The sequence below is a fragment of the Meira miltonrushii genome (genome assembly GCF_003144205.1).
Source record: "Meira miltonrushii strain MCA 3882 unplaced genomic scaffold FA14scaffold_3, whole genome shotgun sequence".
Classification (NCBI taxonomy): domain Eukaryota; kingdom Fungi; phylum Basidiomycota; class Exobasidiomycetes; order Exobasidiales; family Brachybasidiaceae; genus Meira; species Meira miltonrushii.
Window position 1 is genome coordinate 298,627 of NW_020289945.1, and position 24,084 is coordinate 322,710.

Consider the following 24,084-nt stretch of genomic DNA (forward strand, 5'->3'; position numbering starts at 1 on the left):
GAGTAATTTTTAGTTTTCAAAAGAATTCTTGATTGTGAACACACACACACTCCGAGTATGTTTAAGTTTTGGCGTTGAGACTCGGTCGGATCTAGCGCCGAGTTAAGGCTTGGCTTTTAAGAAGTATATCAAATCATTTATATCACACAAACGACTCAATCGATAACCACCATAGACGTTAACGTATACCCCTTCTGTTTATACTCGTACAATAGAAAAGATCATCATCCTATTCGCTTGGAAGGAGGAATGATTCAGCAGATATTTATCAAAAGTGGAGCAAAGGAATGCTGAAGAAATCATTGATAGAATGAATGGGAATGTCAATATGCAGTCCTATCAAGACAATTCTTCATCATCTTCCGCTAGAAGGAATAGCAACCAAGGCAGATATCAGAATATGGCATCTTCATCTTCTCTAGGAAATTCCGGCGATGGTGAAGGTGTATATAATGCTGGCAGTTCACCTCATTCTCTCGGTCGTCCTTCTCCGCATAATCTGCCGGCTGGAAGTGGAGCAGCATCAATGCTGATGGCAGCCAGTGCTTTAGCCCAAACACCTGCACAGAATGTAAGTGAAGCATTACTTGGACAAGTGCAAATTGCAGCAGAAGGTCAAATACTTCAACATAGACGTGAAAGTGCAGGATTGATATCCGATGTAACGATCGAAAGTGCAGAAAACGGAACATCTTCAGGTACCCGGCGGCCAAGTTTACCATCACAATCGCATTTCTCCAACTTTCCTTCCGGCCAAGGCGGCGGCTCAAACAATAATCTACCTCCTCCTTTTTCCGTTCATCCTGCCTCGGTTGGAATACAAGGATCGATTGCGAATTCGTTGCATACTGCTGCTAAAATTGGAGCTGTTCAAGCTTCTTCCGCTTCGGCTTTTTCAGCCTCTCAATTGGTGGCCAGTAACGTTTATGAACCTTCTGCTGCTCAACAGCAAGCCAGAACGTCATTTCAAGCAAATGATGCCGGCATTTCAGGCGTCCAGGGCGGATTCGATGGCATCAATCTAGCTCCTAAAGGCGGTCAGAATGGTCAAAACGGAGGTCTTGAGACGGTGAGTAGTGAGGTTGACAATATGCAAGCGTAAGTATAGTACTGACATCTCCAATCCCTTTATAATCCTTTGTAGGATGCCGCCAAGCAAGGTCAATCTCCCTCCTCTCTTTCCCAGCAGCAGATACATCCTTCTCAGGCGATGCTTTTGGCGTCAAGGGGATTACCACACAACTTCAACCAATCGCATTCATCCAAGCAAGGTGCAGGTTGGTATGCACCCTTGTCTCCTCGAACACAAGCACAAGTGCAAATTGGCAATATTGCATCAAACGTTGCCGTTCATGAGTATATCGCCCAAACCGTGTCCGCAAATCTTACGCCAGAAGATTCTAACCGGTGGTATGATCCAAGTCAACCTTTTCAAGGCGTTCCCAGTACGCCAATGATGCCAAGTCCTTCGCCTGCTATGCTACCTCCTCCGGATATTGTGATGGGAATGCGAACGCCATTTTCAGGATCAAACAATGTCAACGCAACAAATCAAACGAATTTTGTACCTTCGTGAGTAGCAGTGTTTTTTTGTTCTTCCCCTTTCTTGTGCCTTTTTACCCTCTCCTTCCGATCATGGACGGGCTGAATCGGTGCGAAATAAAAGTGTTTGAATTGCGCTCCGCTAGGAAAAGTCTGACAAAGCTATGATTGGGTGGAGCCTTTTTTGGTAGGAAAAGAGGCAAAAGGGATGGTTATTGTATTGTTGTGGATCACTGGATTATCAAAGCAGTTGGCGTTCATATCTGATGACGGCACAAAAGAAAGATTGCAATGATTTGCTTTCGTAATGGTGGTGCAATCGGAAACTCGCGCTTTCTTGATTGGCCGTTCAAAGTCGGGTTTACTCTATGGCGGTAAAGGCGGCTATAGCGGTGAAGATTTTTGCAGGGAGGAGGGAGTTGTGATCCGATAGAGAAGGTGATACATCGTGGGGAGGAGAGTCTGGAACCGAAGGTATGCTTATCTAAGTATTCCTTCTTTGCCGAATGATTCATTTACACGGATTACACGGAATGGAGGAAGAGAGAGATGGAACGAAGAGATTTGATTTGCAAATTGTTCAAGAAGAGGCTTTCACTGTATTTCGCATGAATGCACTCCCGTTTATGCCGACGCGAAGAAGAAGAACGACGGCGGTTGTTTGCATGCTGCACAACCTTCTCCTTCTACCTTCATCCACCACCACCACGATTACGATCTACTTTTCAAAAGAGGCTGTCCACATGATCTCTGCTCATTGATGTCATATGCCATCAGGCTGTGTTATCCAGATCATCCACCTCACCGTTCCCCACGTTCAATCTTACCTTGGACGAAGTACTGACAATAACATCTTCTCTTTGGTCATCTACATGACACTCTCAAACAATTCCCTTTCTCGCCTCCTTTTGCTCTTCAAATCCGTCATGGGTCCTACAACTGATTCGCCTCCAACTATCAGCTATCGGTTGGCACCAGATGAATATACGGTATGTCTTGAAAAAAAGTCACAAAGTAGTTAAAGTCAATTTCTTACACGCTCTCTTCCCCTCTCTCAGATTCTTGCTTCAGCTGCTGCTATTGCAACCGCAGCTTTGACAACTGCCAGTACTTTTCAGGATCATGATACAGAAATGCAAAGTAAAGAAAACGTCGAAGGAAGAAATACAAGCGCCAATGGGGAAATTACCGGCTCAAGCAGCCGTGCACTAACGGAACAAGAACAAGAAGAGATCACAGTCTTGTTGCGTGCATGGGTGAGTGTGATTGATTAGGTGTGATCTTGTAAGTTTGGCTAATTTTCTTATTTTTAATTTCCCAAAAGGCCGGATTGGAAGGTGTAGACCGTCAAGAACAAGCACGACAACAATTACACCGCACAACGGTAGCCGGCAAAAGTCCTAACAGCGGAAATGGACAATCAACAACACAATTCATTCCGCCTGATTTTGCACGTCATTTTCAATCCCAGCTTACCGCTTTGGCCGCTGGATATTATCAAAAATTGCATACCGACGGCTTTGCACAACCGTACTTTGCGCCATCTTCAGCCGATAGTGTGTCCAACATTCAGCAACAACAGCAATTGCAGCAAGCTGCCTTGCAGCAATTGGCAAATAATTCTGCTGGTGATGGTCAAGTGGGAACCTCTTCTCCTGGCTCATATACTATACAACAGAATGATCCTATGCTCCTCGTGGCCCAAGCATCTTCCTCAACCGGATTGAGCGTCAACTCACCTCAAATTCGTGATCAATTATTACAATATGCCCATCACCTCTACGCAACTGGTGGAAAACAAGTTCCGATAGATCAGGAAGCAATGGATAAAACAAAGAAAGAAGGAGAGCAGCCGCAGATGCGTACCGAGCTACATCCTTCCCTGCTGCCTTTGTTGCATACACTGCACAAGTTGCATTCCCGCCATCTGCCGACATTGTTGCTTTTGAGTTGTGCATATTACAGTTGTGGTGATCTGGCAGCAAGTTTGTGGTACAATAAAGAGATTCTGTCAATCGACGCAAATTACGTGGAAAGCATGAGCAATATTGGAACCACGCTGCGCGCTTTAGGTCGTTGGCATGAAGCAGAATCTTGGTGGTGGAGGGCCGTGAAGCTTCGACCGGGCTATTGGGATGCTTATGAGAATCTTTTGGGTGTCTTGTGCTCACCGCAACAAATTCCACCCAACGAAGAAGAACATGCTGCTGCCAATCGTGTTGCGGAAATCGGTCAATTACCTTCGGACAACGATCAAAGTATTGCACCTGCAGATCGTAAACCTGAAACGGGTTTGCCAAGATTTAATGAAGCTTTGAAATTGTGCGAATTTGTTGAATCGAATGTTTTGTCCAAACGTCAACAGGCAACAGATGAAGGCAGATTACGAAAAGTACCTGGTAGTGGTGCAATCGCATCTTTTGAAAACGCTCCTGTGTATATGCCAATGCACTTACCAGTCGCTCAAGGACCTAGATTGCAAAATTTGTTCTATGCAAAGGGAAATCTCAAGTACGTTTTGCCAGATTTGGGTGCTGTACCCGCAGCAAGAGAGTATGAGAGAGCCATCGAAGTGGTCTTGTCCACCTCTGAGAATAGCGCATACAGCGTACGCGATCTCGTCCTTTCTTCCTATGTGATTGGTGTTCTGACAATGGGCATTGCATTACCTGGTGCTCATGCAACGCATGCATTATCGGATATTGCTCAAGCCATTGGATTGAACCTGCAAGATTCTCAACAGATTCAACAAGCTGCTGCTGGTCAATATCATCTTTTATGTCCAGGTGGTGGCATCCTTCGCCTAGTGCGCAAGTCAGGCGATAGATTGCTTCGTACACTACTTCGTCTTGGCGGAGGATCACAATTGCCTTTATTGATGATGCTGCCACAAGGTGCGGTTCAATTGGCCAGCATCTTGTTTGCTGAAACAGAACGCAGCTTGCCTGCTCTTGTTGAAGCATGTCGTCGAGCTGTGCAAAGTGTTGATACGATTCAATCTACCCTGCAACAATCACAAACGATGACAAGTACGGTTTTGCTCACACTTGCCAAATTGATTCAAGATGCTACCACCCGTGCCACTAGCGGACCTCACGGTGCGTTGACATTGGACGGCATTCCACCTTCAACTTCGCTACTTTTGCCTTTGTATTATCTGTCGATCACTGTCAGTCCTGCTGCTTCAACTGCAAACAATTTGGGCATTCTTTTATCTTCGATTCCAGTTAGCACTACTGTTGCTTCTGGTACAGGCGAACGTCAAAGTATCAATGGACAATCTCTTGCCCTTCAATACTACACCTACGGTCTCACTTTGGATCCTAAGCATCCCCATCTATATACAAATTTTGGTTCATTACTCAAAGATTTGAATCATCTGACTGAAGCGGTTCAGATGTATGAGAAAGCGATCGATTGCAATCCGACATTCGACGTTGCGTTGGCAAATCTGGGTAACGCGATTAAAGATCAAGGTCGTACACAAGACTCCGTGCAATACTACCGACGTGCTGTAGAGGTCAATCCAAACTTTCCCGAAGCTTTGTGTGGACTTGTCAATGCTTTACTTGCCATTTGTGATTGGGATGAAGTATACAGTCAAAGTGATGAAGGTAAAGAAGGTTTCATGGCTCGTGTTGTGGCGCTTCTGGAGCGACAATTAGACGAAGGAAGCTTGTATGGTGTCGGCTCTTTGTGCTCTGATCGCAGTCCTGAGGAATGGGCTGATTTGATCGTACGAATGACTGGCCGGAAAGGCGCGGAACAGAAACAAGCTTACATTGATCGCATTCAAATGATCTCTGCCATGAGTATGGATGGCGATCGAGAAAAACAAAAGATCAACGAAGGCTCCTTTGTGATCAGGTTGGTAGAGCGTATAATGAGAAGAACACAAAGGGAGTGGTATCTTGATGTGTACGGCAATCAAATCCAGTCCGAGCATGCTTTACAGCGAATTGCACCACAACAAGCAGATGCACAAAAGTATCGACGGGTACCGTTGCCTGCTTGTCTTGGAACACCTGCAGTACCAACCGTTCTTCCGTTCCACACCTTCACTCTCAAAATTCCACCGCGACATATTCGTTTGATTTCTCATCGAACTGCTTTGCGTATTTCTCAAACTACAATGTCTCAACTTTGGCTACCTTCAAATGTCTACCCGCCGCCCGCACCTCCAGCTCCAAGAATCAAAGTGGGATACGTTTCGAGTGATTTCAATAATCACCCACTGGCACATTTGATGCAATCCACTTTTGGCTTCCACGATCGATCCAAATTTGAAATCTTCCTTTATGCAACCTCTATTTCTGATCAATCTCCCTACCGAAAGAAAATTGAGAAAGAAGCAGAGCACTTCACGGACGTAAGCGCGTGGACAAATCAAATGATTATCTCACGTATCCTAGAGGACGGTGTACATTTGTTGATGAATCTCAACGGATACACGAAAGGTGCAAGAAATGAAATTTTTGCTGCAAGACCTTGTCCCGTTCAATTGGAATTCATGGGTTTTGCAGGCGGAATGGCAAGTAGCTGGACAGATTGGATTGTTGTTGATCCGATTGTGTGTCCACCAGAGATGACTTGTACGGATATTTGGCGTAAAGAAAGAAAGCAAGGATCGCAAAGACAGCGTAGATTGACGGACTTCGATGGTGATCGTGATCCTGAATCGACGGACAATGATTGGGTATACACTGAGCATTTCATTTATTTGCCAGATAGCTACTTTGTTAACGACCATCGTCAAGGCTTCCGTGAACCTGAACAAAGACGGGGCGCATCCGGGGAGATCGTCAAACCTCATCAGATGAACGATGAGGAGGCATGGAGAGAAGAAGAAAAGCGTAGATGGCAAGCACGCAAAGAACTTTGGCCTTCTTTGCCGGACGATTATGTGATCTTTGCAGATTTCAATCAGTTGTACAAGCTTGAACCTACTTTATTCAAATTATGGCTACGAATCCTTCAAAGTGTTCCAAATAGTATCATCTGGCTTCTGCGCTTTCCTTCCGCTGGAGAAGCACATTTGTTGCGATATGCTCAAAAGCACTTTGGTGATGAGGTGGCGGCAAGAGTGATCTTTACTGATGTCGCACCAAAAAGTGTTCACATTCATCGTGGTCGAATTGCCGATTTGTTTTTGGATACGTTGGAATGTGGTGCCCATACAACGAGTGCAGACATTCTCTGGTCCGCAACACCTGTTTTGACCTGGCCAAAGCACAAGCATAAGATGGCTAGTAGAGTGGCAGCAAGTATTGTTGCCGCAGCAGGACAAGGTGATAGAATGATTGTTGATTCAGAACAAGCATATGAGGATCGAGCGGTACACTTGGCGCAAAGTCTGTCATACACATATGTGGACGAAAATGGAAAGAGTCTCAAAGCCGAACAACCGAAGAAAGGAGAAGATGTTGTTCAAGCAGATGCGTTGAGTTTTAATGCAGAAAGTTCATCAGCTGCCCAGCATACCGCCGTCAATTCGACCGGCCAGCATATCCAGCAACAGCTACAGAAAGCCAATGAAGCGCCTGCGCCTGCAAACGTGAAGAAGGCCGAAGCTGAATCCAAGAAAGAAGAACAAAAGCAAGAAAACCTTGACCCTCTTCCACCACGATCACGTATCGAATTGGCAAAGACTGGACCACAAGCACCCCCTGCGACCGATTCACGAAGATCACATGGAGAATTGTCGGACTTGCGAAAAGAATTGTTCTTATCGCGTGATTCAAACAAACTTTTTGATACGCAAAGATGGGTGCGACACTTGGAAAGAGGATATGAAGAGGCATGGAAACGATGGGTTCAAGGTATCGATACGGAAGAGAGTCAAGAATGGGATGCCTTGCCAGAACAGCATCCGGCCAAACAAAGCGGACATATCTGGGTGCAAGACGAGTCAGGCTAGGGATGCGAAGGCAAAGTTCAAAATAGAAAGTATCATCTTATGTAAAAAAAATATACACTGCAAAAATTAATACATTTTGATTGTTGGATCAATGAACTGGTGTAGTTTGACATTATATAGTAAAACATTAAGTCTCGTCTGAGAATTGAGCCTGTAACCAAGCTCGGCCAGGTGGTTGCAAGGTCCGCCTTTGTTGACTTGACGAATGATCTTTTGCAACCATTGCTCGAACGGCGCTCAGGTCAAAGCTGCTTAGAAGACCGGCGAATCGGGTGACAAACATTGTGCCGGCATTGGATTTGATCTGAACACCTGCAGAAATGACAGATGACAACGTTTGCGCATGATCAGAAGCAACTTTAAAGATTGCCAAAACGGACTCTGATGAAGGTTGAAATAAGATTAAATCTCGTTCAAAACTGCTTCCCACCAAGCCATGCATCTCGTCCAACGATTTTTGCACCGAATCAGCAAATGTCAATCTGCTGAAAGGAGCATCTTCGGTTGGAGCAGGTGTATTGCGTGAACGTTGCAAGGGTACCGCATTGATCACCACGTAAACGTATTCATGATCTTTGACGTACTTGCTTTGTATGATGTAGCCTTTTGGATTTTTGAAGGAAGTGCTCTTGGGAGCAGATGATTCATTTGGTTGTACATCTTTTGCATTCCCATTTCTTGGCTGCTCAGGCTTTTTGTCTGGATAATATTCGGCAAGATGGTCTGTCAATGACGATGTCTCTACTTTTAGCTGTATTAAACTTTGTCAACCTCACTTACCTTCCGCGACAGATTCTGTTTCCTTCGCATCTTTGCGTTTGGCTTTTCCGTTCGCATTTTCTTTCTCGCTCTTCACTTTACTCTTCTCTCTATTCTCTCCTTCTCCACTATCTTCGTCTCCACCATCCTCTTCTTCAGCATCAAATAAGACCTGCAATGCTTCTCGGTAGCGTTCCGTTTTGCCGATATCGTTTGGTCTGACAGTCATTAAATCGAAGCTAATACCAACCAATGGGTTCATACCAGAATTGTCACCACCTGCTTGTTCTGGTCTGATCTTTGGTATATTGGGATATCGTTGACTGAAATGGGTCAATAATAATTTCTTTGCTCCCATCTTTCGCGCAACATCAAGGGCCTGTCCAACGGTACTATGCTTCTTCTTTGCCGCATTCTCTTCTTCTCCGTTTTCGAATGTGGCCTCATGCAAAAGAATGTCAACATCTTTACCCGCTTGGACGAAACGTTCACAAGGTTGTGTATCACCACTGTATGCCATACTCCAACCCTCTCCTCGCAACACGATTCCGAAACATTTTGCTCCTCGATGGTCGACTTCGGTAGTAAACACCTTGGTTCCACTGAGACTGTCCTCTAGAGCATTCAATTGTTGCTTTACAGCATCTCGAAGTGGATTCTTTGTTTTCATGGTCTGATTCATGACAAAGTTTACCCGAGATTCAATGTTGTGATCAGCTTTTGAGTCTCGATGAGTTCTGTCCACGTAGTTACGGATATCATTTTCAGTGAAAGCACGATACGCTTTGTCTTCTTGGCCTTTCGGCGTTGGACTTTTGACGAGTGAATCGGGTTGTATTCCATGCCAAGAATCAAAGTTTTCGCTTTCGAGAAAGATTACACCTCGTTTTGCGCTTCCTGATTCTTTCGGTGTACAAATATCGAGAGATTGAATGTCATTGACTTCAGATAGATATGCCCGAGTGAAAGTGTTGCTAAGCACAAATAATGGACGATCAATCGAAAGCTTCTTTCGTTCTGCCAACAATTTCGCTGTTCCCATGTGATGATCACCATGCGTATGACTGAGGAAGATCAACCTGATATTACGAATGACCTCGTCAACCTCTGCGCCGAATCTTCGACATAATTGTCCGTATGTGCCTTCGCCTACATCCAAAAGAATGTAACCCTGATCGTCAGGAAGATGCAAGAGGGTACTACTAACGTTCCTATGCTTGCTAGGCAAAGCGCTCCCAGTGCCCAGGGTGGTAAGTGCAATCTTGTCGAGTTGACTTGAAGTTGCATCATGAGACACATCTTGCATCTCTTCTTCGTGTAAGTTTGCAATTAATTGCAAGTATCTCGTCCATCTCTGTCGCCCACGTTCAAGAGGAGCAGCTTGAGATTCAAGCTCTGGCTCATAAGAGAAACTGGCCAATGCCTCTGCTTCTGGTGAATCAATCGCAAAGTTGAAGTCTTTAATATTTGCATCTTTCAACGTCGGCGGTTTACGTGGTTGGAGTCCGATCAACGTTTCCGTATCAATGGGAAGAATGTTGGATAGACCAAGTCCTACTTTTGTGAGTGATCGCTCTGGCGTCAATGAGTAATTTGGAACCTTGAACAAAGTTTGATCGATTCGGCTTAGACGTAGCATACTTGTTGAGAAGGAAGTGTAGCCAAGCTTGTCAGGAACATACTGACGGCAAGAAATGTAATGATGCGTTGTAGGGAAGCTCTTGATGAAAGCTTGATACTTGTCAGTCTCTAGCACATCAGGATGCACAGCATGAATCATAGTGTGCATTTGTTCTTTTGCTGCTTCAAATTGCGCTTGCGTATTTGCTGAAAGGAAAGAGTCCAAGTAATCAATAGAAGGTAGATAGACCTGCGCGAAATCTGTGGAAGGTATTGATGGTGCCAATAAGTCTTTGCTGTAGATCGTAACAGTCTCCGTTTCCACATTAGCCAATTCATCATCGCCTACTGTTGCAGCTTTCTTTGCTTTTGTATTTTTCCCACTTTTGGCTGCCTTTAATGCTTTAAGCTGATTGTACCAAGCATTTTTTCGTTTTTCATCCCATTCGAACCATTGTATCGGTCTAGAGATTTCAATATCCTGCCCGCTCGCCAAGGCTCTAAAAAGGGCAGGGTCTGGTACACCAATCTCTCGTGCTTTTTGAGCGTCAAAACGTCCTCTGACTGGGCTTCCTCTTACGATGAACGTCAAAGCAGGTGCTTGTCCAGCGTTTGCTTCGGACAGCTCTATTGAAGGAAGAGGGGGCGGGGAAAGCCTTTGAAACCTACTTTGAGTGACTTTGGCCCTCTGTGCAGCTTCTTCATCCGATCCATTCTCTATTTCTTGGTCGTTGCCATTGCTATGAGTCTTGGATGAGAACATCAAATTCAAGAAATGTTGAACTTCTGCGGTAGGTGCATATCTGTTTTGATCTATGCTGTCCTCACTCTTTTGCTTCTTGGAAGGTCGATCAGACGTAGCTTCCGACACGCCATTCGAATAAGGTAAGGAGAAGCCTTTAGGGTATACTGGAATAGCTTGAACACCAATATCTGCATCTTTGTACAAGAATCCACCATTCGTTGAAGAAGAAGAGCCATTATCTGAAAGGTTGCTTTCGTGTATGCTCACTTTGAAAGTATCACGTCTTGCATATGAACGTGCTGTGCATACCAATTGAGAAAGAACAGGTGGTCCATACAATTCAACCTCTGACAATGATCGATCTGCCAATGACATCAGCATTCCTGCAAGACCACCGCATTCATCGATTCCAGAACGAGGTACAAAGATTCCCTTGAAATTTCTCAAAGCACCTCCTGTACCACGTTGAAGCAAAATTCTAGTCGTTCCTTCGGGCACATTGAAGAGGAATTTCTTATTGTCTACTGTCAAAAGCAGTATTGGCAGACATGTTGGATTATCGGAAGAAGGAGGATGAATGATCCTCAATGTAGACAGCATTCTGTTTGTTGCCTGGTTTATGGTGACAAGGTGGAGGAAAGTGAAATTATTCTTCGGCGTGCCTACTTTCGTTCTCCCAAATGGAAGAAACGATAAAGAGACACGCCGGTTGACGAAAAGAGAGAACGTCGTCTTGGGAGGATGATATTGAAGTTGCCAAAGCGTATTATCTTGTCATTGATATGAGGGTATGAGGGTGAAGTTGCTCTAAGAAGAATCCTTCTTCGCAAAGTAGGACGCTAAAGAATAATAAAAATATTAAATTATTGCAATGCTTATATAAATTTACTCGAAATCATTTGACAGCTTTAAACACGTAGAGGAGCGCGAATGGGGGGAAGAGCAGCACCCTACAACTCTCAATCCAATCACAAGTCTAATTTATACCGTGCAGGAATTAAGTTTTGAGAATAGGCAAAGATCTGGGTAATCTTCAATCTTAACAGCCGACTACCTACATTCGATTGCCCAGACGATGGTCATTTCGACAGCCTTGCCCGATGAAGGAGGACCGTCGGGGCAAACATCCGGCAGGAGAGGATCAAGAAGGATGAGTAATTTAGGACTAGGAATAGCCGAAGGCAGCAACTCCAACAACAACAGCAACACAAATGATGGAACCGCACAAAGGTCCGTCTCGATAGCCAATGATATGGACGAAGAAGCTCTAGATGAAATCAGAAGGTATGAGAGCTTCTCAACTGTGGACTGGATCACAGACAGCATGCGTGAAAGGGCAAGAGCGTCACGAAAAGGTACACACAAGAACACTTCTTCAAATGCACACCTTGCAAATGGTAATTCTAATGGAGGCTTTGGACAGATGGACGCTTGGGGAAAAGGGCGTTTTGAACCGGGAGACAGACCACCTCGATGGTGGCCAACAGAAAATCCCTGGGGCAGAAGGCTATGGTGGTTTTGGCGTTTCATATGCAGAGCGGCAGGAGCAGTGACCGATAGTGGTGTGGTGGTAATGGTGGGATTGTTGATCGGTGTGAATATGGCAGTGATCAGTATCGCAACCGAATGGTTTTCAGACATCAAACAAGGGCGTTGTGCTGCTGGTTGGTGGTTGAATAAGAAATTTTGTTGCGGAGAAATGACGGATACAACTGGACCTGGAGGTGCACTACCGCCAGTAGCTATCAAAGTATCAACAGCAGCGGCAGCAGCAGCAGTGAATAAAGTTACAGTAACAGCATCAAGTCTAGCCCATGCACGCGATCACATCCAGGCCTTTCCGGCTTTCACAGCAGCAACTCAACTATCTTCTCGAGCCATACCCTATGTTCAATCAGCAGCCGACCAGCTTTATGGAAGAGCAGCCAACAATACTTCTTCGACTACTCCCACAAGTTCAGCTGCAGATATTTGCGAAGATTGGATACCCTGGAGCACATGGACATTGCCTTCATTCGTCATCTACATCATGTTCGCAGTTGCTCTTTCTGCTGCATGTGCATATCTTGTTCGTGTCTTTGCACCATATGCTGCAGGAAGTGGAATTAGTGAAATCAAGTGCATTCTTGCTGGATTTATCATCAATGGATTCTTAGGAACGGGAACTTTTGCAATCAAAAGCTTAAGCTTGCCGCTAGCAATTTCATCTGGGTTGAGCGTTGGTAAAGAAGGACCTGCTGTGCATATCGCATGTTGCATAGGCAATATCGTTGGAACGTGGTTCAGAAGTTTTGCTCGAAGTCAAGCCAGGATGCGTGAATTGCTCACCGCTGCCAGTGCTGCTGGTGTGGCCGTTGCTTTTGGTTCTCCAATCGGAGGTGTGTTATTCTCCCTCGAGGAGATGGCATACAATTTCCCTTCTTCGACTATGTGGCGCAGTTTCTTGTGCGCTTTGGCAGCAACCGTAGCGCTTTCGTTCATGAATCCTTTTAGGACGGGGAAATTGGTTTTATTCCAAGTCTCTTACGATCGTGATTGGCATTATTTCGAAATATTCTTTTATGTGATCATTGGTATCTTTGGCGGATTGTATGGCGCTTTTGTTATCAAATACAACCTACAAGTTCAAAAGTTTCGAAGGGAGAATTTGGCAAGCCATGGTGTATCAGAAGCAGTGATCTTGGCGGCAATTACTGCCTTGATAGGGTATTGGAACATGTTCTTGCGTATCGATATGTCTGAATCACTCGAAATTTTATTCCGCGAATGTGAAGGAGGTGGTGATTACGATAATCTGTGTCAGTCATCTGCACAATGGCGAATGGTGAATTCTTTGCTATTAGCAACGGTTTTGCGGGTTGCATTGGTGATTCTATCGTATGGTTGTAAAGTACCTGCAGGTATTTTCGTTCCATCTATGGCAATTGGAGCAACGTTTGGAAGAATGATTGGAATTCTGGTCAAATCTTTACAAACATCTTATCCGCAAGCTTCTTTCTTTTCGGCTTGTCAGCCTGATGTCCCATGTATCACGCCTGGAACCTATGCTTTCTTGGGCGCAGCAGCAGCTTTGGCAGGTGTGACTAGGATTACTGTGGCAGTGGTGGTGATCATGTTTGAATTGACAGGTGCACTGACGTACATCTTACCGACAATGTTGGTGGTCATGATTACAAAAGGAATAGCAGATTGGTACGCAAAAGGTGGAATCGCCGAACAAACGATTAAATTTCAAGGCTATCCATTCTTGGACAAGGACGATCACGTTTTCAATCTCAAAGTGGGCGATGTGATGACAAAAGATGCAGTTGTTTTGAACGCTGAAGGGATGGAATTGCATGAAGTAGAGAAGAGATTGGCTTCTGGAGTTTACAAAGGATTTCCAATCGTACAAAATGCACAAAATCGTATTCTTCTTGGCTATATCGGAAAGACGGAATTGAGATATGCGATTGGGAAAGCACGTCATGCACGGAATAGCTTGAGCCCAAAGACGATGTGTTATTTCACCTTGAACCAAAACGAAACCATTCCCAATGCACCACCAACGCCGGCGCTCAATACGTTCGATGATCAAGAAGAGTTAGCGGCAGCCAAAGCACTGCGAAGAGCGCCCAGAGAGAATGACACTCTCCTATCAGATGATGAAGATGAAGACAATGAGGATGAAGACGGGCTAGAGGGAGGCGATGATGCATTATTGGGAACAGCAGGCGGTGGTATCAACGGTGAAGGTGATAATGACGAACTCGAGCTGGGCAAATGGGTGGAACAGAACCCATTACAAGTACAACCAACAATGCCGTTGGAAGTTGTGATGGATTTGTTCAAGAAGATGGGTCCTCGTGTGATTTTGGTTACGCATTTAGGAAAGTTGACGGGATTGGTAACGGTAAAGGACTTACTCAAAGTTATCGCAACACAAGAACGCGCTGAATATTTGGCACATGAAGCAGCAAGAGAATCTGTCGGTTTGCGAACTGTGTCTGCGTCATCATTCATGCCTTTGCCTGGAGGATTGAGCATGTCGCGTAGCTCTTCATCTTCTGGAGCTCGGGCGGGAGCCACCTCTGGTGTCTCAATGGAAACGCTGGGAGACTTTGGCGGAGAATTGGAGATACTCTTGCGCGATGCATGGTTATGGACGAAGACGAGAACGGATCAATTGGCTTCTCGTGTTTGGCCGAGCAGGTATGCCACGAGCAATGGTGGAAGATCGAATAGCGCTGGTTATGCGATGCAAATGCGACAATCAACCTCGGGCGACTTGAATGATTCTACACAATTCATCGTACAAGAGGGCAGTGATGATGAAGATGATCAGGTTACGCCTAGAATGCCAACCAGACCTCTGCATTGATTTCTTGTAACACACGTCACCCTCCTTTGTATAATACAGATAGATTAATGCCCGTTTGAAGACGAACAATGAGATAGCGCTCATTCTTTTGCTGTGATGTAAAGTACTGCAAGCAGGAAAGGGAAGAGGCGTGTCAGCAAGATTTGTGAGGAAGATTGTTGTTGTAATTTTACGCACCATTATTCCCTCTGATGAATGCGTCTCCATATTTTCCGCGTGGAACACCTTCAACTACTTCTTGTGTTTCCTCCAAAGCGATGTTCATGAATCCGTCCAAACAGCTCAGCACGCCTGCAATTATACAAATGGGTGATGTTCAGCTTTCTGTAATTGAGGTCTTCCTCTATTTACAAACTTACCATGATAATCAACGCCCGAATTTAGTCGAACGACAACATGTTTCCCGATGACCTTTTTCAAGAAATCATTAGGAGATCCTTTGGCGGCTGATGTGGCATTCTGAGCAGGTGCTGCTGCATTGACTTCTGCGTCTGCCATTTTTGTCGGTTTTAAGAAGGATGACAGTACAGAGTATCAGATGATCATCATCATTGCAACATTCGTTGATCCATGCATTCACGTCGTTGAATGCAGCAACTTGACTCGCGCACGTGGTTAGATGAGGCCCAGAGATTTTAGCATTTTTTCTTCTCCCTTTAGGAAAAGCGCGAAGGTCAAACATTCTGGCCCTCCTTCTCATACCATTCTTCTTTCTGATGATGAAATGAAAAGGTGAGTATTACAGCAAAAAAGCCTCTTGCAAGTCATCAATCGCAAATCTCTCTTTCTCTTTTTTAAAAGGATGACAAATCGTCACTAATAGCATAGTTCACGCTGAGTGTAAAAACACAATGCGGACGCAAGCATATCTTTCAAAATGTCTTTCGCTCCTATCTGATTTTAAAAAAGAGAGAGAAATTTGTTAAGTACTCATGTGCTCAACGAGATCTGGGATGAATTGCAAGAAGGAACAAGAAGCAAATGTTTTGTTAATTGACACATATAGCTGACATCGTTTCTTGCTTCTTATCTACAGGAATATTTGACACATATAAAACTGATTCTGCCAAAGCGATGAGATAGCACAGCAGATTGCTGGCGGGTATGAGAGCATGAATACTGGTATATAATTGAAGCGAAGGTAATGGAAGACCCATGTCGAATTTGTAAATGGGCGATGACGACTAGACGATCACGTACTCGGCCAGCTTATCAGCAGGTGTATGATCCTGAGTATCACGCATACGATGCACGAAGAGACAGTGTAAATCTATGAGGGGATGACTTATGTCAGTCTCGCTTTTAAATACCGCACTTGACTACCATCAAACTCACCTTTGTCGAGAACCATTTCTCCTCCCAAGAGTGCAATGTCACCTCCTTTCAAAGCCAAGCCGCCAGAAAACAACGCACGCTTGACTGAGACCATTGTGACCTGTCCCATAGACTTGCCTTTGAAGTAATCAGGTTTCTGTGTGGGTGGAATAACAGTAAGGTATGTCAGTCAAACATATTCTACACCCCACTTCCTGGAATACGTACCGCATCTTGTGGTTTACCCAAATAACGATTATTGAATCCGAGTGCTTCATGAACCTTTTTGGATTCATCAACGTACATTTCGAAGGAACTTTCTGCATTCTTTTTGTACCATTCGATCCCCTCGAAAGATCCATGTCCGATGACGATAACTTTTGTTTTGGATTGTTCGGTTGTTTGTTTGAATGTTTCGTTTTCGGATAAAGTTGTTACATAACTCATACATGCACCACAATGATGATGACGAATAAACACCAAGATTGTTCGTTCGTTTCCTTTTAGAAGGGAGCCAAGTGCATGTGGTACACCTGCACCATCTTGAACGCGCAACTCTAATGTCTTTTGAACGGATTCATCACTTGGAAGATCATCATTGATCGGTGGTGGATTACTAAACAGACCCATTTTCGTGTAAAGCGGTGACACAATTGTGGTATGATGGAAATGAAGTGAACGTAATAGACCCTCTTACCTATTCTTGCAATTGATTGATTGATTGCATTAATGACCCGAAAATTTAATCGATCGGCTAAAAATTCTCTAGCGTCAAATAAGATCACGGGCTCGTACGATTCCTGTACACCACACAACACAGACCTTCTCACAATCCGATCAACAAGTGGTAAGCAAGAATCTGCAAAATTTAAAATTAAATGTACAAATGACTACATCTTTCCTTCATCGCTTTGAATTGGCTGAATTTGATCGTTTCATTTCCTCACCGTTGCTCGCCTGTAAGCTTGTTTGCTGGCTTTCTTCTAGATCGTCATCTTCTTCATCTTGTCCGAGTGCAAACAATACACTGCCGTCTTTCTTGGTTGTGGTCTGTGATGCGGTAAGATCGTCCAGCTGCACACCTTCATGATGTCTTCCCATCGCATCACCATTGAGACCTGGACGTTCACCTAGATCAACGCTACTCCTCGTTCCGAATGCTTCCCTCGGATAATCAGATGGCGGAGCAGCAGATGTTGGCGCAGGTTGAGAAGGTCTGTATGCATAGCCCTGTTCCATGATCGTTCTGATTTCATCGGGTAAGTAGTAATAGAAGAATCCTGTTGCCAAACATGCACCTCCTACCAAATCGACCAAAAAGTGATGCATCAGGTACATCGTGCACCAATAAAGCCAAAATGCATAGATCCAATACAGGATCCGTGCATCAAATCGTATCCGTTTGCTGGAGAACAACAAGGGCAACTCTAGAGCCAGTGGGAAGAAGTAGCTGCAGAACAAAGCAGACATTGTCGCATTGCCTGAATGCAAACTTGGAAAAGCGCCAAAAGGAACTGGTGCATTGGTAAAACCAACCGTATAGCCATGTCCATGGAAAATTTGATCAATTCTTGCCAATCCTGCGGGTGATCCTTTCATATCATAATTTGCCGGTGTCAATCCTTCACGTAACTCGTACCAAGGCGGTGCACATGGTAGCCAAAATTGTATCAAAACCCCAGTCACGTTCATGAATCCAAATGCAGCTCCATAGAATTTTGTCGTGCCAGGTGGTGCAAAGACGAACAAGAAAGCAGCAACGAAGAAAGGGCTGGCAAAATGCACCACACCATACGGTATCCAAGCCAAAATATCCAAAGCGGGATGACCGATTCGAGTTAAAATATCAGCAATCGAAGCACCATACCAGACCGTTTCTAGCGTTGGCAAAACACTGACCCAGATATGCGGCCTGCTGCTTGCGGGAACGAACTGAGATGAATAGAATATCAAAAGCCAAAGCAAGATTGGTGATGCAGGTAAGAAGAATTGCGATGTGATCGGCAACAAGACCAAAAGGGAGAATATTGCAGGAAGTCCAAGTTTAAGTGGGAAACCTGGTACTTTCATCACATAAAGCGAGATCAATGCCATCACGAGCATGAATGTATATTTGACCTTTTCTCCTCCTGTTGGCTGCCATTGTCGTAATCTGGTTAGGGTTAATTGTATAGAAGTAGATGTTTCCAATCGAGTTGCAGCTCCTAATATTCTTGCTATCAAATAACGATATCCCGTTGGTCCTCCATACTTTTGTGCCAATGTTCCAAGCCTTGAGCCTGGATTTGACATTATGTGATGATCCGTAGATCGTTGAAGTAAAAAGGAGGAGAGGAAGTGAAGAACAACAACCACTTCAATACATACTTCTAAAGCGGTTTGAGCGTGTATGCACTGCACTGCACTCTTTGAATGAATGCTGAATTTTATTTCTTTTCGCACGTGCACGCGCCTCTTCCAACCACTTTCATATCCAATTCGGACCTTTTTTCAGGGTTTGTCTGATGTTCATCATAAAGGAAAGGGGATGCTTTTTCTTTCCAAAGCCAGCTGGAAAGTGTTACTCAGCTATATGTGACCCCTTTGTGATTTAAACGTGTTCCAGGTAGACCCTGTACGCTTTTCGTACGTTGCTCCGATTGAAAATTGAACCAATGTCATCTTGACGGCGTGCTTTGTGGTAAAGGGAGGCGTATCTTCTTAACAAACATTTGTGCCGAGGCATTGGGAAGCTGTACAGTCAGGTATTGTATCAATAAATCATTCTTGTGGCTTCCAAAAGCCACTCCGCTCAATTTGTTTGCAAGGGTGTGGATTCGCTGGCTTTGAGATAAAAGGGGAGCCGAATATTTGTTTGATAACTTCTAAAAGATCAGCAATGCAGTAAAATAGGGACAACATTATTCCTACCAAAATCATCCAATCTTTGTTCAAACTACTTGCCGCAAATGGTGCCGGAACAAAGGAGCCCTGGCTAATATCGTCGGAGTTTAAACGTCCATCACGGTCCGGATAACAAATCGTCGGCTCCAATTGGCATAGTGCAGCCTTGAAGGACAATCAAAAAATGTTGGGCTGAATCAATCAAAAAACATTGAATCAATTTGGGCGTTTTTCAGAGTAATGATTCGCGAATCTTCCTTCCTTTTGGATTTTTGGCCAGCGCCCTTCAATGCAGCAATCAATGAACGAACATACATCATTTTTGGGCGCTGATTGAGGGTGGGGAAAACCTTGGCCAGCCTGGAAAGTGTAATTCTGCATGCTCAGCCAATAAATGCACTTCTTCCCTCTCAACCTTGATGAATGTATTGCGGACACTTAAAAGAGGAACAAAGAGGGCTGAAAATTCATAAAAAGCTACCTTTCCTGCAAAATCAGATTCCCACATTCCCCCACAAGTACATGTTGTCAAAATGGTTGGGATGGATCATCCTCCTTCTTCGTTCAAACAAAGAGCTTTTCGAAAGCTTTCTTCGGAAGCTTCTTTGCGCTCTTTCTTTAGCTGCGATCCATCAGCAAGGCCACTTTCCGCTCAATCTCACCGGTCATTCACGACCTGTCGATCCAAAATGAACATGTACGATTCTTTTAGTTTAAAGGAAAACCATTCAGACGATCAACTCCTGTGTCAAAAAGAGTTCTTCGATCTGACGAGTCCATTGTCCTCATCAAGCGCATCGCTCAACGAAAAGCTCAGCAAGACAAAGGTGGGTAAGAAGTTGAGTATCATCCTCTCTCGATTAAAGGCTGATTGGAATGGGATGGTATGCAAAAAAGCAAACAAAACCAAAAGCGTATGCCACAAACGATATGCTACTGTTGACGTAGCTTATGACCCTCAAGACATCTTCACAAATGAATCATTCTTTGTGCATTCTTCCGATGTACCACAATATACAGGAATTAGTTCCACTATGAGTCAAAAACACTACCGTACGCGAAACGTGACATTCGATGTCGATGACGATCCATTCGCCGCAAAATCACCTATGAAATTGGTTGCGGGCAAGCCAGTCTTACCACACAAACGTGAAAGGTCTCTTGAGGTGAGTCTGAATTACAGAGCTTTGATTTCATTTGTGATCCTTACTGACACCGCTTTATGAAGGAGACTATCCACCTCTCATTACCACCCCTTGATGCCTGAGCAACGACACTTTCAATTCATAGACTATGTTTTCACATGCACCGACAATAATTCGATACCCTCATTTCCTCCTTCCGACTAATTTCGCAATTGAAACGATGCTTGAAGAAGTGCTGAGTCAATGTCGTAAGCATTTTCGTGACGGTGAAAGCTAATGTTTGCACATCATACTATACATGTAGTCTTGTTGTAGTGTGAATTCTGTTCACCCTTTCGCTCTCTTCTTCCAACAGAGCAAGCTTTCTGGTTTCGCCATTCTCGCCATCATCCATTTTGACTTCTCTCAATTACCTTACGAGATGGTGGACGGTTCGAACTCAATGGATGAAAGCAAAGACAGTGAAAGCTACCATAGCGGCGAGAACAGCGAAGGTGAAGAAGCACCGCCAATCAAATTTGACGTATCACAGTGCAAAAGAATGTTCATTCCTTCGTTTGGATTCCTCCAAAAGTCTGCGGGAAAACCTATGAAGGAATCAACAAAGAAGTTATTGGATGATGCTATTTCTGTAGTATCTTCAGACAAAGGGAGTGAAAGTGATGACGGTGTTGATTGCAACAAAAGTCGCCATGTCGCTGAGGCAACTACGAACGAGAAAGACGGAAATGTGCGTAAAAAACATCGCAGCAGCAAAAGCCGGCGAGACCCACAACACAAAGGCCGTTCTTTGAAAGGAAAAGAAAGGAAAATCAGTGAAAACAATTTTGCTTCCACCAGTAAAGTGTCCGAAAGTCACCTGCGAGACGAGAGTCCAACCGATAAACCATGCCAAGATTTGGGAAGCAGCAAACGCCGCAAGCGTGGACGAAGTAACTCAAACCGAGACCGTCGTATCAAGGAAGCCATCCAGACACTGTCCGAGGAAGTCCATTTGGGTGAGAAAGAGGTTTTGTTGCGTGCATGCAATTTGATGTTGATATGTAAGCAGGAGTCAAAAATTGAAGAAGAACAACAGCCATGAATGAAAGGGTCTTGAATTCATGCAAGCACAAAGGGAATAAAAGATGCAACGCATGAAATTCAATCGAATCAAATGCTGCCAAAACTTATCAAAAATTTCATCATTTCCACGCTTCTTTCATCCGACAGAGTTTAGTTATCCGCACCCAAAGACTAATCAATCCTTTCATCTTTGACATGATTGCGCAATGAGAACAGAGATGCTGAGCAAACATTTGGTGTGATCAAAAAGCGGGCTTTAGAAAACAACTGCTCAGCATCTCATCATTCGACACATTTATAAGCTCACTATTGATAATTCATCATCTTTCTCTCTTTACACCACCTCCATCGTTCATTACCAAAGCTCAATCAATACTGCCTCTCACTACACAGTCCATGCCTGACAAAAAGTCCAAAGTCAATCGAGAAGAACAAAGCAGCGTCTCAATCGCCATTCCGATCAAGGTTTCAACATTAAATGATGTGACCTGCCAACAGAGCCCATCCGATGATGACAGTGATGAATCCACTCAGGCTCATGACGATGAAGACGATGAGGCTTCATCCGAAACGCAATCCTCAGCACCGTCCAGCTTCTTTTCACGTTCGTCAACCCCTCCATTCGACTTTCATGGCCATCTGAATTGGAGAAATGCAAGCGATCCAGGTATGCACCATACTCCTTTCGAAGAAGGCCAAACAGAGCAGCAAACCTTTCCCCGTCGAATTCCAAGTTCATCAGCCTTTTTTGAGAATTTAGACGAGAATGATCCTGCATTTTACGACAATGCATACCTTCAATTACGCTTTCTTGACGCACTTGATCCAATTTTTCCGATGGACGATGAGGAAGGGGTTCAAGTCCAACAAGCTTTGCAAGGTACGTCAATCTCTCGTCATCTTCGCAATGACAATATGCCCGAAGAACAAGTTGAAAATCTGACACAGGTGCCTGCTGAAGCAGAGGAAAGCATCAATCGCTTCTCCAAGACAGTATGAATGCTGGTACATTCTTCCCTTAGCCCCGCTCTATCCTGTAAAATGACCATGCACATTCGCCTTTCGACTCAACGACTCAATCGTATCTAATGTCGTTCTCTCTCTGTGTCCTCTCCAAGTAGTGATAGCGCAATGATGAAATTGCATTGCCTGAAGTTGGATATATCAGTGTACAAAATATTAGGTAAACGACGATTTAAGTTGCCAGCTGGTGTGTTTGCGTGAGCTCAAAAAGTCTGAAGGACAAGAGAAGTGTCAATTAGCTAAGCTGTAATGCAGGAAAATCATGCTAACTCACCTTCTTGTGAATGATGTTTGGATCTTCATTGTACTCTTCCGCAGAAACCCACATCTGTTATACGAGGAAGAAAGAGAAGTTAGTGCTCATCATTATCAGAAGGTCTCAGTCCTCCCCATCAATCTCACCTTTTTGAACGTATTCAAACCGGCCAAAATACTTCCTCCGATCCAAGTAGAGTATTTCCGTTCTGGTGGGGCCCAAATCTTGATCTTCAATTCATCACCTGCTCTAACAAGTCGCTTAGTCTCATAAAGCAAACGATCTCCAAATCCTTTCATCAATGTCGTTCCACCGCTCAAGACGATACTCTGATATAAGCCCTGTCGCATATCCAAATCTGCTCTCGAGATCGAATCAACGATGATTTGCGGTATTCCCGGATATTCCAATCCGTGTAATTCAGGATTGAACAAAATTTCTGGCGCTCTAAATCGTTCTGCACCTAGCTTGATCGAATTTCCATCGGGTAATCTGAATTCTTCCATTTCCTTGATCATCTGTTCTTCTTTTGCTGGATTCATTGATAAGAAGCAGCATTTCTCTTTGATTGTTCGAACGACTTCCTTTTCTGCACTTGTATGTAAGTTATATCCCGCTTTACGTAAATGTGTCTGTAGCGCATCTGTCACATCTCTTCCTGCCACGTCTATTCTGCGAATGGCCATTGGCATACTGAATCCTTCGTACACCGGAACAGCATGTGTTACACCATCACCTGAATCAAGAACCATTCCTGTTGTCCGTCCGGAAGAGTATAGACTGAGAACTGCTTGTATACTCGTAAAGAATGCTGGAACATTGAACGTTTCGAAGAAGATCTGTGCTGCCGTCTCTCTATTTTGTCGTGGATTTAGAGGTGCTTCTGTTAGTAGGACGGGATGCTGAAAGGGGCAAAGATTGTCAGAATGCTATTCAATGTACCGCCCTGCCACAATCTCTCACTCACTTCTTCAGGTAACGTTTTCAATTCCTCCGCATAAACATATTGCCAAATTCTTTCCATATCTTCCCAATCAGTCACGATTCCATGTTCCATGGGGTATCGTATCTTTAGCAAACCTCTTAATTCTTGTGCTTGTTTACCCATCAAAATATCTATATCCGTTCCACCTGCCATCACACGTTGATGTTTTGCCCTTCCAACGAAATTTGGAAAATAAGATTTTGGAATATTACTTCCTGCAAAACCTGCTTTTATCGTACCTGATCCATTATCGATCACTACGGGTTGATTTGTTAGCACATCCTCAAATTCGGAAGGCATCTTTGGAACGATCTCTGGGTTGATATGATGCGTGATAGGAACAAGCTTCGAGAAAGATTAACACTTTTTCACTTAGAAGACGAGCGTCACACACTGTGTGGCTGATGCTGCTGCTGTCAGATGAGCACGCACTAAGCCTCACACACACGCGTTAAGTGGGCGGCGAATTA

At 44.2% G+C, this 24,084-nt stretch overlaps 8 protein-coding genes across 8 annotated transcripts; 3 read left to right on the top strand and 5 right to left on the bottom strand.

Moving 5' to 3' along the window:
- The first annotated feature begins 80 nt into the window (after positions 1–80).
- On the top strand, positions 81–7,545 carry FA14DRAFT_161196 (uncharacterized protein). Its single transcript, XM_025499001.1, has 5 exons — positions 81–1,069; positions 1,145–1,572; positions 2,504–2,531; positions 2,601–2,798; positions 2,867–7,545. The coding sequence occupies exons 1-5, from the start codon at positions 329–331 to the stop codon at positions 7,457–7,459; spliced, it is 5,988 nt and encodes a 1,995-aa protein (XP_025353554.1). The 5' UTR covers positions 81–328; the 3' UTR covers positions 7,460–7,545.
- A 300-nt stretch (positions 7,546–7,845) lies between these two features.
- On the bottom strand, positions 7,846–11,415 carry FA14DRAFT_59842 (Metallo-hydrolase/oxidoreductase). Its single transcript, XM_025502548.1, has one exon. The coding sequence runs from the start codon at positions 11,181–11,183 to the stop codon at positions 8,232–8,234; it is 2,952 nt and encodes a 983-aa protein (XP_025353555.1). The 5' UTR covers positions 11,184–11,415; the 3' UTR covers positions 7,846–8,231.
- A 213-nt stretch (positions 11,416–11,628) lies between these two features.
- Positions 11,629–15,038, top strand: FA14DRAFT_161198 (uncharacterized protein). Its single transcript, XM_025499002.1, has one exon. It carries the CDS (start codon positions 11,659–11,661, stop codon positions 14,941–14,943), a length of 3,285 nt encoding a protein of 1,094 aa, XP_025353556.1. The 5' UTR covers positions 11,629–11,658; the 3' UTR covers positions 14,944–15,038.
- FA14DRAFT_147023 (uncharacterized protein) lies at positions 15,017–15,441 on the bottom strand (the record flags this gene model as incomplete). Its single annotated transcript, XM_025497334.1, has 2 exons — positions 15,017–15,234; positions 15,303–15,441. The coding sequence occupies 2 exons, from the start codon at positions 15,439–15,441 to the stop codon at positions 15,113–15,115; spliced, it is 261 nt and encodes an 86-aa protein (XP_025353557.1). The 3' UTR covers positions 15,017–15,112.
- Positions 15,442–15,708: 267 nt separating this feature from the next.
- Positions 15,709–17,017, bottom strand: FA14DRAFT_173074 (uncharacterized protein). Its single transcript, XM_025500453.1, has 3 exons — positions 16,486–17,017; positions 16,279–16,414; positions 15,709–16,213 (listed from the first exon to the last, which is right to left on the bottom strand). The coding sequence occupies exons 1-3, from the start codon at positions 16,885–16,887 to the stop codon at positions 16,128–16,130; spliced, it is 624 nt and encodes a 207-aa protein (XP_025353558.1). The 5' UTR covers positions 16,888–17,017; the 3' UTR covers positions 15,709–16,127.
- Positions 17,018–17,101: 84 nt separating this feature from the next.
- FA14DRAFT_168105 (PAP2-domain-containing protein) lies at positions 17,102–18,769 on the bottom strand (the record flags this gene model as incomplete). The annotated part of the gene is made up of 4 exons (XM_025500129.1): positions 17,102–17,307; positions 17,398–18,028; positions 18,053–18,500; positions 18,742–18,769. 4 exons carry the CDS (start codon positions 18,767–18,769, stop codon positions 17,161–17,163), a joined length of 1,254 nt encoding a protein of 417 aa, XP_025353559.1. The 3' UTR covers positions 17,102–17,160.
- A 904-nt stretch (positions 18,770–19,673) lies between these two features.
- FA14DRAFT_190424 (uncharacterized protein) lies at positions 19,674–22,363 on the top strand (the record flags this gene model as incomplete). The annotated part of the gene is made up of 3 exons (XM_025501793.1): positions 19,674–20,306; positions 20,641–21,015; positions 21,744–22,363. 3 exons carry the CDS (start codon positions 19,674–19,676, stop codon positions 22,347–22,349), a joined length of 1,614 nt encoding a protein of 537 aa, XP_025353560.1. The 3' UTR covers positions 22,350–22,363.
- Positions 22,364–22,467: 104 nt separating this feature from the next.
- FA14DRAFT_161199 (actin-related protein) lies at positions 22,468–24,032 on the bottom strand. Its single transcript, XM_025499003.1, has 4 exons — positions 23,597–24,032; positions 22,776–23,531; positions 22,648–22,701; positions 22,468–22,585 (listed from the first exon to the last, which is right to left on the bottom strand). The coding sequence occupies exons 1-4, from the start codon at positions 23,912–23,914 to the stop codon at positions 22,577–22,579; spliced, it is 1,137 nt and encodes a 378-aa protein (XP_025353561.1). The 5' UTR covers positions 23,915–24,032; the 3' UTR covers positions 22,468–22,576.
- Between the last annotated feature and the right edge of the window lie 52 nt (positions 24,033–24,084).